This window comes from Oncorhynchus keta, chromosome 35 (genome assembly GCF_023373465.1).
Source record: "Oncorhynchus keta strain PuntledgeMale-10-30-2019 chromosome 35, Oket_V2, whole genome shotgun sequence".
Classification (NCBI taxonomy): domain Eukaryota; kingdom Metazoa; phylum Chordata; class Actinopteri; order Salmoniformes; family Salmonidae; genus Oncorhynchus; species Oncorhynchus keta.
In genome coordinates, this window is record NC_068455.1 from 35,842,437 (window position 1) to 35,859,213 (window position 16,777).

The 16,777-nt window shown below is 42.4% G+C and overlaps 1 protein-coding gene across 3 annotated transcripts in view; it reads left to right on the forward strand.

Annotated features, from left to right (window-relative positions):
* LOC118368440 (AT-rich interactive domain-containing protein 1B-like) overlaps positions 1-16,777 on the forward strand; it is a 236,493-nt gene that overhangs the window by 194,173 nt on the left and 25,543 nt on the right. For 2 of the 3 annotated variants that reach the window (XM_035752541.2, XM_035752543.2), the window contains exon 9: positions 11,644-11,784. The exons of the other annotated variant lie outside the window; for it this stretch is intronic. In XM_035752541.2, the coding sequence (XP_035608434.2) occupies positions 11,644-11,784 (141 nt within the window). The remainder of the gene's footprint in view (positions 1-11,643; positions 11,785-16,777) is intronic. 3 annotated transcript variants of the gene reach the window in all.

Consider the following 16,777-nt stretch of genomic DNA (forward strand, 5'->3'; position numbering starts at 1 on the left):
AAAATCGTGGCTTGATTTAAAAACCCAATAGAAGAATCTTAAAATGTATTCTAAAACTCACAGACAGCCAATGCAGACTTTAAACCAGTGTAATATGTGCTCTCCGTCTGGTCTTGGTCAGTACTTATGCTGAAGAATTCTGTGTATTTTGCAGTTGACCAATGGCTTTTTTGGGTAGACCAGACAGGAGAGCATTACAGTAGTCAAGCCTGCTTCTAATAAAAGCATGTATGAGTCTCTCTGTATCAGCCTGAGAAACGGCCGCACCGTGGCAATGTTCCTCAAGTAGTAAAAAGCTATTTTGGTCACATTCCTACTGTGTGATTCAAAATTAAGTTCAGAATCTAAAATGACACCTAGGTTTTTTTTACATGGTATTTTATCTTTATGTGAATTCAAATGTGCGGCCAGATTCTCTCACTGTGCTTTGGCTCCAAAAAGTACCTTGGTCTTGTTTTGATTTAGCTGGAGGAAGTTGTGAGCCATCCAACTATTTAAATGACTTATACAATCTAATAATTTATCTCTGGAGCTAAAATCCTCTGGTGACACAGAAATGTAAAGTTGTGTATCATCTGCGTAGCAGTGAAAATCAATGTTGTACTTTCCCTCTAACGCTGCCAAGGGGTAACATATACTGTATAAACTGAACGGTACCGGACCCAAATTTGAAACCTTGTGGAACGCCACTTGTGATATCTATTTTCTCTGAGTTATGTTCACCAAGGGTGACGACAACTCTTGACCGGTTAAATAGGTCCGAAACCAATTTAGAACTGGCCCGGAGAGGCCAACCCACCTCTTCAGTATGTCCAGAACGACATCATGGTCAACAGTGTCGAATGCAACACTTAAACCCAAGAGTACATGAACAGAAAGCTGTTTGGCATCTGTGTTCCCTCTAAGATCATTTACCACTTCAACTAAGGCTGTCTCTGTGCTGTGGTGGGCATGAAAACCAGAATGGAATTTTTTAAAATACAGTTGGCACTTAAAAAAACATTTAGCTGTTTGAAAACCAATTTCTCCAGAATTTTGCTTAAGAATGGAAGGTTGGAGATTGGCAGAAAATCGCTAGGAGCTGAAGAATATAGATTACTTTTCAGAAGGGGTTTCGCCATAACAGTTTTTAGTGCAGTGGGGAAAGAGCCTGTGAACAGGCAGTGATTAACAATAGCCTTCACTTCTTCAGATATGCAATTAAAAACTGTTTTGAAGAAGGTGGTGGGGATAGGATCGAGAAGGCAGGTAGAAGGCTTGTGATATCACTTTCCTGAGCACGTCTGTGTCAACCAGAGAAAATACATCCAGATTGCCTTTACGTGTTAGGCTGACTAATACTCAGCCTAATGTTGGTTATCTTATCTCTGAAATATGCCGCAAACTCATCCATCACATTTAGATGTGGAGGAAAGTTCACATAGGTTTGCGGGAGCAGGATTTGTCAGGCCACCGATGGTGGAGAAGAGCACTCTCTAATTATTCTGATTATTAGTGATCAAGTTAGAAAAATGTGCCCGTCTGGCATTTCTAATTGCCTTGTTATATATGCCAAGTTGCTCTCTCAGAATAGCATAATGGACCAGATAATGGTGATCAGATAAAGCAACGTCAACAATGGAGGATATGTCAATAGAAAGACCTTGGTAATAACCAGGTCCATCTAGAGTGTGGCTGTGGTTATGGGTAGGCACAATAGCATGTTGGATAAAGAGAATTAAACAAAACATGTTCCATATTTAAAGAACTCATTTGGATGAATTAATAGGCCTACAATAATAACAATGATAAAAAACAAATGATTATAAAATACGAGAAAAGCAACAAAGGGGGGAAAAAGTGCATCCTGCCGGAATAGCGAGTTGCACCGTAGCCTGCATTTGGCCGTGCCAACATTCTTCTCATCTTTCTCCATATGGGGGACATTCCCCTTGTGGCAGGGCTCTAGACTAACATTCTCCTATTCAGTTAGTGGCACCAGCCCATGATTTGGTCGCACCAATTTATTTTCAGGGCCTATCATCTTCTAAATACTTATACAAGTGCTTTATTAAAAGTGTTATAGACTACTGAGATGGAATTGAAGAAATGTGTCGTTTCGTCATCTTGTGATGTGATTACACATGTATAATGTGCAACCTAATCGAGAGATTATCATGCATTTTTGATAGACACTTACAATATTGTTTAGAAATTTTACTGTTAAAATAGGGCCGAATTGTTATTTAAGAATACCCACTCATAGTAGTCATGTACATTTCATGTAAAAGTATATCAAAAAGCCTACTGTCCAATACTGTACTTACACTTTATTGAGGTTAATTATACAGGTACAGAGCACATTCATCAATGTTTCAGTAAAAGTGCAAACCGCAGTCCCTGGGCAGGTTATTAAAAACTAGTACAATAACTATACAGACAACATAGGACAAACACACGTAGCAGGCAGACAGACAATAGCACAAAAAACAACGAAACAAAATACATAAAAGCACCAGTCAGTGTTTACACACCTCACAAGATACGTACATACAGTACAACAGATAACATGGAAAGCGGCAATACACAGCGGGATTATGTTCACAAGTTTGATTGGCCTTTAGCCATGTCTTTATGTCTTTTGTGTGAAGGTGTGATAGGTGGTGCAGTTACGCGTGTCTGGTGGCAGTGTGTTCCAGACATGGGAAGCTCTTACAGAGAAAGCAGATTATCTGAAAGTGCTTTTCCTTGAGGGTACAGTCACCTCTCACGGCAGACCTGGATCTGTTGCCATGGGTTTGGCTTTTCTGTTTAACAAAAGTACTAGGTGGGCGGAGTTAGGCCATTTAGGATCCTGAAGACAAATCAAATCAAACGTTATTTGTCACATGCGCTGAATACAACATGTGCAGACCTTACCGTGAAATGCTTACTTACAAGCCCTTAACCAACAGTGCAGGACAAGACAATGAGCTTATGCAACAGTGATGATGTTTATTGGGCTTTCTATCAAGCACTTTGAGAGCCTGTTTGTACAGTAGACAGAGTGAATTGGTTTTAATTTTGTACGGCAAGCTTGCTACCAACTAGTCAAGCAGTATGTTAAGTGAGGGAGTATCACAGCATTGAATTACAGCTTTGCTGCCTTTATAGTCAAACAATTTCATATGTATCGGAAATTAGCTAGGTTGAATTTGGTTATTTGAGTTGCCTTTTTAACCTGCTTTTTAAAGAGAGGTTGGAATAAAATATGATGCCAAGGTACTTAAAATTGGATACCACCTGGAGCTTGTCCTCTGATACATAGATAGCTGCCTCAGTAGCGTCAGTGCTCACTCTGACATACTGAGTTCTGCCTCCGAGGTATGATTTCATCCATCTCACGGCATCCGGGGAAAACTTGAACTTGGACAGTTTTAGTGAGGAGACCCTCATGGTCAACAGTATCAAAGTCTTTCCTTAGGTCTATGAACACTGCCCCAACAACATCCCCTTTGTCCGTTTCTGTGGAGTGGTTTGCTCTGAAGCCAAACTGCGTGGGTTGTGAAGGGGCTGTTGCTGAGGTGGACCATCGTTTACTCTCCTACACACTTTTCAGTAACCTTCGACACAACAGGTATTATACCAATGGGCCTGTAGTTATTCACGTCAGCAGGGTCACCTGATTTAAAGATGGGTGTTATTATGGCCGACTTCCAGACCCTTGGAAACACCCTCTGACCAATAGATGTATTGGTGACCTTAGTAATGGGGCCAGTGAGTGACTCTTTGTAGTTGTTAAAGGTAGAGTCCAGCCCAAACACATCTTTGGCTTTAGAGTTCTTTAGTGAGCTAATCACCGTGTTCACCTCTGACTCAGAAATCTCCCTTATGGTGAAGACATGTTGAGTGTCATACACTGTCACTGACCAAGAAACCAGTGGAGGGGTTCTGTGTCAGTACCTTGACAGAGTCAACAAAGTAGGAGTTGAACGCTGTTGCTATTTTGCCTGCATCCTGTGTTAAACTGCCATTCACATTGATTTGTAGTCTTTCTGCAGTGTTACTATGGTCTGAATTTCCCTTAGCTTCACCAATTATGTTGATAAAAAAGTTGGCCTTGGCCTGTCTGATTTCTTTCATCACATTATTTCTCAACATGGTAAAAACCTATGTCTGTCGTGCTCTAATTTGGACTTCCGCGCTATTTTTAGTTCATGGTCTCGTTCTTTCATCAGTTTCCAGATTTCTCTATTTAGCCAAGGAAGAATGCTCTTTTCGCCAGGTTTGGATTTGGTTTTCTTTAGGAAGGCATTTATTGTAGTCTGGATTGTGGATAGAAACATCTGACTGTCAGCTTCCACATTTGTATAGGACAGAAGACCATTCCAGTTAATTTCCTTAATTGCGTATTCAAATAATTGAATTCAGCCTTAGGTATCCTGAGCTGATCCGGTTTCCTAACAGTAGAGAGGTTAAACCTGTTCAGTAGAGAAGTTAAACCTGTTCAGTAGAGAAGTTAAACCTGTTCAGTAGAGAAGTTAAACCTGTTCAGTAGAGAGGTTAAACCTGTTCAGTAGAGAAGTTAAACCTGTTCAGTAGAGAAGTTAAACCTGTTCAGTAGAGAAGTTAAACCTGTTCAGTAGAGAAGTTAAACCTGTTCAGTAGAGAAGTTAAACCTGTTCAGTAGAGAAGTTAAACCTGTTCAGTAGAGAAGTTAAACCTGTTCAGTAGAGAAGTTAAACCTGTTCAGTAGAGAAGTTAAACCTGTTCAGTAGAGAGGTTAAACCTGTTCAGTAGAGAAGTTAAACCTGTTCAGTAGAGAGGTTAAACCTGTTCAGTAGAGAGGTTAAACCTGTTCAGTAGAGAAGTTAAACCTGTTCAGTAGAGAAGTTAAACCTGTTCAGTAGAGAGGTTACACCTGTTCAGTAGAAAAGTTAAACCTGTTCAGTAGAGAAGTTAAACCTGTTCAGTAGAGAGGTTAAACCTGTTCAGTAGAGAGGTTAAACCTGTTCAGTAGAGAGGTTAAACCTGTTCAGTAGAGAAGTTAAACCTGTTCTTAGAACGCTTTCTGGCTATGAGTGTCAGATTATGGTCAGACAACCCAGTAACAATATTGAATGATTGTCACTCTCGCTGGTTTATTACTGAACACCAGATTAATCTGTGTTTTAGAAGAAAAAGGCATAGCTGTGTAAGGTCAAAGGTATTAGTGATCCGTTTGAGGATTTTCATAATTAATGTTAAAATCTCCCATTAAGATGACCTCTATCCCAAAATCACATCCCATAAGCATGTTATTAAACTGATTTTTTTTTAAAACACTTTTCGTGGAAGGTGGTCTGTACATGCCAATAAGTTATATTATAAATATATATATTTATTATAAATATATATATTTATTATAAATATATTTGGGGGGGACAGTTAAAACGTTTGACCAGTATATTCTAGTTCATTATCACATGACCAATCAATATGTTTACATCGGATATGTTCTTTCATTTAAATCATTGTTGTAGCTGGGCTAGGGCTGTTGAGGCACTCTGGACATGTGTTAGTAGTACCCAATTCGCTAACGACCATCAGGTCCTAATGGCCTGCTACTCAGGGCTCTATTGTCCCTCCATCAGGTCCTAATGGCCTGCTACTCAGGGCTCTATTGTCCCTCCATAAGGTCCTAATAGCCTGCTACTCAGGGCTCTATTGTCCGTCCATCAGGTCCTAATGGCCTGCTACTCAGGGCTCTATTGTCCCTCCATAAGGTCCTAATAGCCTGCTTACTCATGGCTCTATTGTCCCTCCATCAGGTCCTAATGGCCTGCTACTCAGGGCTCTATTGTCCCTCCATCAGGTCCTAATGACCTGCTACTCAGGACACTATTGTCCCTCCATCAGGTCCTAATGGCCTTCCACTCAGGGCTCTGTTGTTCCTCCATCAGGTTCTGATGGTCTGGTACTCAGGGCTCTATTGTTCCTCCATCAGGTTCTGATGGTCTGGTACTCAGGGCTCTATTGTTCCTCCATCAGGTTCTGGTCTGGTATTCAGGGCTCTATTGTTCCTCCATCAGGTTCTGATGGTCTGGTACTCAGGCCTCTATTGTTCCTCCATCAGGTTCTGATGGTCTGGTATTCAGGGATTTATTGTTCTTCTGACCACTCTGTGGAATTACAAATGAAATCTAAAATCACATCAAACACTTCTCATCAAAACAGTAGGCCTATCTTACTTTTAAAACTCACCTCACTGTGGTGATCAATTTTAAGAAAAGTTCTTATGTCTTTAGTACACAATTGGTCTGGCCTATGCTCCAAAATTAAGCAAATTCTAGTAATTGTATTTGAGTGTGTACTGTATTGTTCTGCATACTGGGTGGAGTGTTTACCTTATGCTATGCTCCAATCTTTCTACTAATAAGTCCAGGCGAGAATATATAGGCCTAGGCAATGCTATTGGTCCATTGATTGTGCAGGGTGGCTTATGGTTAGCCTACACTCATAGTGCATTTTTATTTTATTTTGAATAGCCTGGTAAAAGGGCATTTTTTTATATTTTCATAATTAATAGGCTGACTCATTACCTTTAGTTACAAAATCTCACCACTGTGTGTCTTCATCTTCTCCTCTTTCTCCTTCATTCCTTTCTCGAGCGCGCAGAGAGGGGCTGTCAACAGTTTAATATGTTTCCTTGTAAAAACATGTTACTTGGTTTCCAAAATTAAGCACTGGGTAGCTGCAGGAACAGGGTTAGAGAGCCCATGGCATACAGAGTTTGGACGGAATATCACCTATCGCAGAGCGAGAGTCAGGCATGCTCCTCAAACAGTGGTTGATGCTTGGAGTGAAATAACCGGAGAGTAGCCTACCAGGCTTGATTGAAGAAACGAACCGGCGGGAATGCGGCCTCTATTGGCTATTCATACAGATGTCTTTTTTCCCTGCCCCTGTTCCAGCCCATTTGGTAATGTGCCATTCTAATTTTAAACTAATTTGACATATTAGTCAAGACAAGATTCAATTGAGAATAGTCTGAAGCAGTGGAAACGCGTTCTCTGGAGTGATGAATCACACTTCACCATCTGGAAGTCCGACGAACAAATCTGGAATTGGCAGATGCCAGGAGAACGCTACCAGTCCAAATGCATAGTTCCAACTGTAAAGTTTGGTGGATGAGTAATAATGGTCTGGGGCTGTTTTTCGTGATTCGGGCTAGGCCCCTTAGTTCCAGTAAAGGGAAATCTTAACGCTACAGCAGACAATGACATTCTGGATGAGTCTGTGCTTCCAACTTTGTGGCAACAGTTTGGGAAAGGCCCTTTCCTCTTTCAGCATGACAGTGCCCCTGTGCACAAAGTGATGTCCATTCAGAAATGGTTTGTCGAGATCGGTGTGGAAGAACTTGACTGGTCTGCACAGAGCCCTGACCTTAACCCCGTCGAACACCTTTGGGATGAATTGGAACGCTGACTGCGAGCCAGGCCTAACCGCCCAACATCAGTGCCCGACCTCACTAATGTTCTTGTGGCTGAATGCAAGCACGTCCCCTCAGCAATGTTCCATCATCTGGTGGAAAGCATTCCCAAGATAGTGGAGGCTGTTATAGCAGCAAAGGGGGGATCAACTCCATGTTAATACCCATGATTTTGAAATGAGATGCTCGACGAGCAGGTGTCCAGTTCACATACTTTTGGTTATGTAGTGTAGCTTAGCAGTTTCCGATAGGTGTTGGAGGAATTGTGTTTGTTACTTCCAAGCGATTCAGACAAGCAGGGAACAAGGTAGACTTGGCCATTATTCAGGTCATCGAGGTATGCTGTTTACTGTCCACTCTGCCCCCCCTCCCCCCTTCGATCCATATGCAATCACAATGGCCAATGCGCATTTTGCGTTTCGTATCTCAAAGCCATATCAAATATCTTTGTAGTTGCTATTGAGCTCATAATTGAGAGTTGAGCAATAAAAAGTATACCTACAGAAAGATGAGAACATCCTATCCTCATCCTTGACAACAGGAGAGCTGTGTTTTCCCAGCAATTGGATTTAAACATGTTATACAATCAGAACACTTTTCTTTCTCCCTGAGCATTTTTTCCACCAGGAAAGAAAGAGTAGCTCGCTCGACACAGCAGCAGGCCCCAGCCTAACAGGCACAGGGGCAAGCAAACACATTTATTACAGGATTCATGAAGATAACATACTTTACTGTTTGGCCAAATCATGGTTTTAGTCTTCTAAAAAATATCACGTTTTTAATTAGGTGAATGAATGTGCAGCCCGCACCGATGCAACCAATACATGTTTGTCCTGCACAGCCAAGTCAAAGGGTTGCCAAATGTGACTAAATGCTCGCAGTCTGGAGCCCTGCCTTGTAGGCTTTTCACCATATGCATACTCTAACTTTTGTTTTACTTCAATTAAAAAGGCCTCCATCTTCGCAATCAACAGTAGCCTGGGCCAAGGAAATGTTTACTGGGAAGTCGGAAGTTGAAGTCAGAAGTTGAAGTCGGAAGTTTACATACACTCAATTAGTAATTGGTAGCATTGCCTTTAAATTGTTTAACTTGGGTCAAACATTTCAGGTAGCCTTCCACAAGCTTCCCACAATAAGCTGGGTGAATTTTGGGCCATTCCTCCTGACAGAGCTGGTGTAACTGAGTCAGGTTTGTAAGGCCTCCTTGCTCGCACACGCTTTTTCAGTTCTGCCCACACATTTTCTGTAGGATTGAGGTCCGGGCTTTGTGATGGCCACTCCAATGCCTTGACTTTGTTGTCCTTAAGCCATTTTGCCACAACATTGGAAGTATGTTTGGGGTCATTGTCCATTTGGAAGACCCATTTGTGACCAAGCTTTCACCTGTTATGGCTGCAATCCCGATACCGGGATCGATATGACAACTACCAGTGAAAATAGAGGGCGCCAAATTCAAACCACATGTCAAACATTTTTGACCATCAATGACTGGAACGATTTGCAAAAATCACTGAAGCTGGAGTCTTATATCTCCCTCACTAACTTTAAGCATCATCTGTCAGAGCAGCTTACCGATCACTGTACCTGTACACAGCCCATCTGTAAATAGCCCACCCAACTACCTCATCCCCATATTGTTATTTATTTTTGCTCTTTTGCACTCCAGTATCCCTACTTGCACATCATCATCTGCACATCTATCACTCCAGTGTTAATGCTAAATTGTTATTATTTCGCCACTATGGCCTATTTGTTGCCTCATCTCTCTAATCTTACTACATTTGCACACACTGTATGTAGATTTTTCTATTGTGTTATTGACTGTACGTTTGTTTATCCCATGTGTAACTCTGTGTTGTTGTTTTTGTCGTACTGATTTGCTTTATCTTGGCCAGGTCGCAGTTGTAAATGAGAACTTGTTCTCAACTGGTCTACCTGGTTAAATAAAGGTGAACTAAATAAAAAATATATTAAAAAATACTATAACACTACCAAAATACACATCTGACTTTGTAGCCTTTGTGAGTTTGTTGGCAAGTAGGTTGATTTTACTTCTGTGGAAGTTGCCCTCTCCTCCCTCTCATGTGTGGATTAAAGATGTCTTACACTTTAGTACATTGGAGAAGATAAAATATACCCCTACGGGGGTTTTTCTGCCAATTCTACCGAATGTGGCAACCTTTCTTTACCTATGTAGAGACACTGCAATTTCCCACTACTCTACAGTAAACTGCCTACCTAAGCTTTGTATTTAATTGATCTACCTTTGTGAGTGTTTAATATTAGCCTGTGTTATTATTATAATTCTTCTTTTCGTTTTGAAGACTAGCCATGTTTTATTTTTTTTGTGCACTTTTTTTGTTTCTAATGTATGCTTTGTTTTGAAAGTATTACTTAAGTATTTTATATTTTCATATGGGCGTATACATTTCTACCTCATTCAAGAAGCATGTTCCTATGGTATATTGAATGTATAAAACAACAAGTTTAATGTAATGTATTTCAAACATTGTTTACTGTAACTGTGAAAGGAAATACCAATAAAAAGTGACAAAAAATAAATAATAATAAGTATCTCGGTCTCGATGCGATGGAGATGATGGCAAGGGATGAAAGTCGTCCTTTTTGACCAGATGCTGTTGTGGCTGGTATAGTGAGGACCAGCTGCATTAACTTTGTCACCTCTGGGATTTGTCTCGTACCATTTGTGAACTGTACAATCCAACAAGATCATCCTTAAGTGGCGGCAGGGTAGCCTAGTGGTTAGAGCTTTGGACTATTAACCAGAAGGTTGTGAGTTCAAACCCCTGAGCTGACAAGGTACAAATCTGTTGTTCTGACCCTGAACAGGCAGTTAACCCACTGTTCCTAGGCCATCATTGAAAATAAGAATTTGTTTTTAACTGACTTGCCTAGTTAAATAAAGGTAAAATAACATTTTAAAAAGTCTAACGAATACTTGGCATATTTGAACAGGTTCTCGTTTGCTCGTGTCAAACTTTTGTGACATTGTTTAAATTTTATTCCAGGTCACTAAGCCAAGGAAATTAAGTTCACCAAAGTGCTCAAATCTGGCTCTCATCTGAACATTGTTATTGTCCAGTATGTTGTAGTAAATTCACCCCGTTTACTACGAGTTTCACTTTCTGCCAGGCCCAGTTCATTGCGTTTCTGCTCGAATCACTCATAGAAACTATCAAGTCTTGTCGCTGCAGAAACTCATATCCATCACTTTGTTCTGCAGAACACGGAAGTGCACGTCAGTGTAATTGAAAATCCCTACAATAGGTAGAATGTGTAGCATGAATTAGCTAGGGTTTTCAAAATCTCACGGTTCTCTTTTACCTTGGCCTTGTGCATGCTGATGTTCAATCGCCGTTGTTCATTCAATGCCAGATCTATCCGTGAGCTGCCAAATGTCTTAAGAGCTATCTGGCTTTGGATGAGAGACACCGATTTCACATGCTTGTTGAGTGCTATAGGCAGTAGCTGTCTCTTGTCCGCACGCTGTCGCTGGTGGAGAACAGCAGATGGGAAGTAGTAGAGTTGGCTGCGAGCAGCGCAGCCACAGAGCCAGTCTTTCCGTTGATAACAATCAGATTGAAATGATCGGGTTATTTTCTGTCCCTTCCTTTGATGTCGGTTCCTAAGCTCAGGTGTTGTTCTTCCATTCCTTATCACCCCCAGGTTAAGCTAGAACATCAACTTTAAAAACTGTTTCCGATGTAATATGTTAGCCATTCTGATCAGCTTACTTCAACTAAGTAGTAAAATGAACGTAATAACCCAACGGCGGCTGATGACGTATGACGTCCACAGGCAGGAGCGAGCCCGGCGCCTTTCCTCCTGCCTGTCCCATTACTTTGTTCACTCCAATACGCATTCGCCTGTAGTATTTGAGTGCAATAGTGACTGGGACATATTGCCACATGAAAGACAGCGAAGCTCTCTGCCTGCCTTTTGGGGTCCGTTAGCTGGCAGTATATGGTAGAAACACGCATAGTAACGGTAGTAAGAACTAGTTCGGGAAATAGATTTTATTATGGAGAAAAAAACATGATCACAAAATGATTATTGATAATGTATATATAAAAAATAATAGTTTATTAATTTTCACAGGGTAGGCACTGACCACACCTCACTGCAGTGTTCCTTGGGTTGAATTAATGCCGTTTGTTTAGCACTTTCCCTCAAACTCTTGTTTCCCTCTGCAGTAGACCTCCCTATGTGAGGTCCCCAGCCCTCCACACCTCTTCTGGACCCAGTCCCCTGCCCCCTCTCCCCACCACACCCACCCCTCCTCCTCTCCAGCCTCCACACCCCAACTACAACACCCCTCATTCTCAGCAACACGGGTAGGTCAACCAAGCACCATCTCCAAACCACTAACCCTAACCTGTCACTGTTCAGCCTGAAAATGTGCTCATTTGATGCTCATTATGGGTGATATTGCACCTACCTGACACCTAAACTAATCTGGCCAAAGATAGCATCACTGGCTGAAATTGCTCATGAGGGATTTCACTGGTTGCATAACTGCTAACCTGTATTTAGCTTTCTGTTGCCAACTCTTGCTAAATTTGCATGGCTTTTTAAACTCCCTTTCAACCCCCAAGCAATATGTTGTTTTGAGCAAATCTGGAGGTTTCAACCCTCTTGAGATTCATTATGTTTAGTTTGTTCAGAGGCCAGCCATAACTTTTTGATGACCACCACAGTGCTCCATTCATCTCATGGTGGGATATCATAACTCTAAATAGAACTATAGACAACGGCCTGCCAGTTTCAGTTGAATCTCGACATCGCTCATAAGTTACATCACAAACAAACAAAAAAAGAGTTCCCTTACGTGGCTTTCTTTTGAGAGTGAAACAGAGAGTCAGCATCATCCCCAAGAGTGTTAATAATGACAAATGAATCCCACTCCATGTTGAATTGGTTAACATGCATTTCTCTGTGGCGAGAGCGCCCACCATGGTCGATGGTGATGCATCATGGGGCCGATTGGCATTTGGAGAATCCTGTCTGTGTCTGCGTTGGTTGACACTGTGATTAATGGTCAGGAGAGCGCTGCAGACAGACTATGTAAATGCTGAAGGAGCCATTAACAGACATCTTCACTGTCAATAAGAAGTGGCACAACATGATGCATACTGCTGGGGCAAATCACAAAGCCTGTCAATCTCCACTGCCATTCTACCAGACACCCAGACATAGGCCCACAGTGAGAGAGGCTGGCAGGCGAGGGAGGGAGGGTGGGAGGCATTGTCTTTCCCAACTGACTCTCTTAACCACTCCACCACAGTTTTTCTGTCATCCTCACCTGTCTCCGCTTTCAGCACAGTTACCCCCTCCCTCCCTCCCTCCCTCCCTCCCTCAGCCCTGTCCTCTTTCTTGCTCATCACCCACTCATCCAGGCCTTCAGAAATGGTCTCTTCCAGTTGCTCTCCTAGTCCATAATATAGCATACACACAGTTGAAGTCTGAAGTTTACATACACTTAGGTTGGAGTCATTAAAACTCGTTTTTCAACCACTCCACAAATTTCTTGTTAAGAAACTATAGTTTTGGCAAGTCGGTTCGGACATCTCTTTGTGCACGACACAAGTAATTTTTCCAACAATTGTTTACAGACAGATTATTTCACAATTCCAGTGGGTCAGACGTTTACATACACTCAATTAGTATTTGGTAGCATTGCCTTTAAATTGTTTAACTTGGGTCAAATGTTTCAGGTAGACTTCCACAAGCTTCCCACAATAAGTTGGGTGAATTTTGATAAATAAAAAGCTTAAATAAATCATTCTCTCTACTATTATTCTGACATTTCACATTCTTAAAATAAAGTGCTGGTCCTAACTGATCTAAGACAGGACATTTTTACTCGTATTAATGTCAGGAATTGTGAAAAACTGAATTTAAATGTACTTGGCTAATCTGTATGTAAACTTTCGACTTCAACTGTACTTACATACATGCTGTGAATACTAGGTCCCCCTCCATAGAAAGACACTGTATGAAAATACTTTGTGTCTCTCAGTTTGTCCCTAGATGTGGAGATGGTCGGCAAGTAGCCTAGTGGTTAGAGCGTTGGCCTTGTAACTGAAAGGTTGCAAGATTGAATCCCCGAGCTGACAAGGTAAAAATCTGTCATTCTGCCCCTGAACAAGGCAGTTAACCCACTGTTCCTAGGCTGTCATTGAAAATAAGAATTTGTTATTAACTGACTTGCCTAATTAAATAAAGGTATACTAAAAAAATATGGTCTGAGGCTGGCTGAGAATGCAATTAGTGCTGTCTGATGGAAACATAGAGGGAAGGAGAGAGTGTGTGTGTGTGTGTGTGTGTGTGTTAGAGGGCAGCTCTACTGACTCTTCCAGCTGACTTTGAGGAGGCAGAGAGCTGACAGCCCCCTGCTCTGCGGCTGCACGTGCATGGTGTTGCCATGGAGAAAACAGGAAGGGAAGGCAGGGGGACCGATTTAGGAGGATTGTGGACCTCCCCCCCCCACATCTCCTATTGTTTATCTCTGTTTCTCAACCCTTGTTCTGTTTTGTTCTCGTCCTCTGAACAGCTGAGGAAGATTAAGGGGAAATTGGAGCGAGCTGAAGGCTCTGAATCACTGTGTTTAGTGTTTACTCTTTTATAGTCCTGATTCTGATCGGAGAGCAGCATTGTGAAACATTTAAACCTCTTGTTGTCTGTCTGAAAACAAGCGGCCAACATCCTGAACCTTGTCCCTGGGCTCGACTACTCCAGATTCATTACGCAGAGTGAAAAGAATGCCGAACGAGCAGAGCAAGGCCACTATGATATCCTGTGGCTGGAGAGGATCTATGATTACATCTAGATAAGTGTGATGGGGATGCGAGCTAGTGCTTTCCCCAGTCCTCAGAGATGTTCCCTTAAGTGCTTTGAATTATACATGATTTCCCATTTTCATGATCAAATCACCAAAACACCCATTCTTGGTCTGATTGGCTGACATTTAGAATAATATTATGTTTGTATCTTAAAGACTGTAAACTTGCTGTCAGTAATGTACGTCTATCAAAGGCACTTGGGTTTGAATCGGGTTATGTTGAGGTTTTAATTTGAGATGATACCTTTGCACGACTTGTGACTTGGTTTGGATCAATGATTGGAAATAGGAGTAAAGTCTCTTGAGTGAACACTGGTGTTGGGAATTGGAGAACAGAACCAGAGAGTAAGTATTAGGAAGCTAGGTGTTCTCCTGGCTCTGTTGGCTGAAGACAGAAAGTCTTTTTTCAAATGACTTTGGTAGCTGTCCCTGGAGCTACAGAAACACGGCTTGTAGAAAATAAGCACTTAGAGAAAAGCATGCTTAAAAGAAAAATAAATTAAAGAAATGGAAAGAGAGAAAGCGAGAGAGAAGAGCGCTTAGGGGTAAATCCTCACCAAATAATTCATTTCTGACCTCCTTAGTAAGTAAATTTACTAAATAAATAAGAGCTGCTTGAATGTCAAGAATGCATTGCTGTTGCCGCCAGCGTTGTGGCTCACAGGCAGCCTTGGCATCAGCTCCAGCTAGGCTTTAATAAATGGCTTCTCTCCCTTCAGAACTGTTTGATGTAAGGGGGAGGGGGGGCTTTTCTCAGGATTTAATATGTTAAAAGGCTGTCCTTTCATTCATTGTTTTATTTTTTATTCTGTTTGGGTTGAGTCAGGTAGGCAGGCGCTAGCTGAGCTGGCTGCTTGGAATGGAGCTGTGGCTGAGAGGGAGCTTCCTTAAGAGCAGATTGTGCCCATATATAATTCATATTGTTCATACCCTCCCACTGACTACACAATGCAGACCCCCCCCCCTCTCTCTCTCTCCAAATCTCTCTCTCTCTCTCTCTCTCTCTCTCTCTCTCTCTCTCTCTCTCTCTCTCTCTCTCTCTCTCTCTCTCTCACCAGGCAGGGTTGATGAGGGGTGGTGGGGCTGGGTAATGATAGGGTCTGGATGGTGGCAGTACTTTAGTACCCCTATTTTCTCCTGCCACACAGAATTCACTCCCTGTTGTAGCAGTGAGTGTTTGCAGTGGACAGGCAGGAAGGGGACTTTGACACTGGCACTGTAGTGCTGGTCTGGCATGGAGCTGTGTGTGTGACTGCAGCTGGCTGTCTGGCACCCGGTAACCATGGCAGCCCTTGGCAACGGCCCTCTCTCCCTTTCTCTCCCCAGCCGTGCTCAGAGACAGGCCTCCTCAGATGTCCTTCACACATGTGGACAGAATACTAAGGACAGGCAGCAGAGTTCCATGCAGGGGGATGAGGGGAGACAGAGAGACAGGCAGGCAGGGAGGGCGACAAGACTGGGACTGGGACTGACTACAGGGCTAGTCATTTCAATAGAACAGTGATTACTAATCTGTTTATCTGCTGAAGTGATTCAAAGCACATATTATTTCCCTCAGAATATTTCAAGAGGCTCTAAATGTGGCTAACACCCCATGAGAGCATTACTCATAATGGTTTGCGCTGGTAGTAATGTTTTCTGCCTATCTTGTTTCTGGGCTAAAACTAAATCCCCATTTTATGGTTTATTTTATTAGTTTTTCCTGACTTCATCTGGCCATATTCATGTTACAACTTGCTGGCTCACAGATTCAACTGAAAGCAGTGTCAAATCAGCAGTATCGTTTTGAGAAGCAGAGCACAACAAAACAGCTGTGTTCTCCACACACAGAGAGAGAGAGAGAGAGAGAGACAGACAGGAAGATGGACGGGAGAGAAAGGAAGAAGAGAGGGAGAGAGAGAGGGAGGGATTGAGAGGGAAGGAATGAGAGAGAGTATTTGAGCAAGGCAGGGATCGAGAGAGAGAGGGAAAGAGAGGGAGGGGAGAGAGAGAGAGAGAGAGAGAGAGAGAGAGAGAGAGAGAGAGAGAGAGAGAGAGAGAGAGAGAGAGAGAGAGAGAGAGAGAGAGAGAGAGAGAGAGATCAAAAACTATAGAGGGTGGGGCTGGGTTTTATCCTTCTCAATGAGAGGAGCTCAGATTCCTCTCAACCGTCTCCTAGCTCAGCTAGCTCAGCTCACGATACAATGATTACGCTACAATGACGACTGGATGGTACAGCCTGCGCTGTGAGCTGGAAATACGCCCCCCACAGTCTCACCCGGGACACACTCCCTCTCTCTTCACTATCTTTTCCCCTCTCTGCTCTCTCATCTCTCTATTTATCCTCTCCCTCTTCTATTTCTCCTTTTCGCTTTGTCCCACTCCCCTCTTGCTGCGTTTCGCCTCTCTTTCCCTCTCCATCCTTCCGCCTCTCCCTCCCTTTCTGCTTTCCCATCGTTCTCTGCGGCAACAGGTTTTTTTTTTCCCCCAGCGAAGGTGCCCGAGAG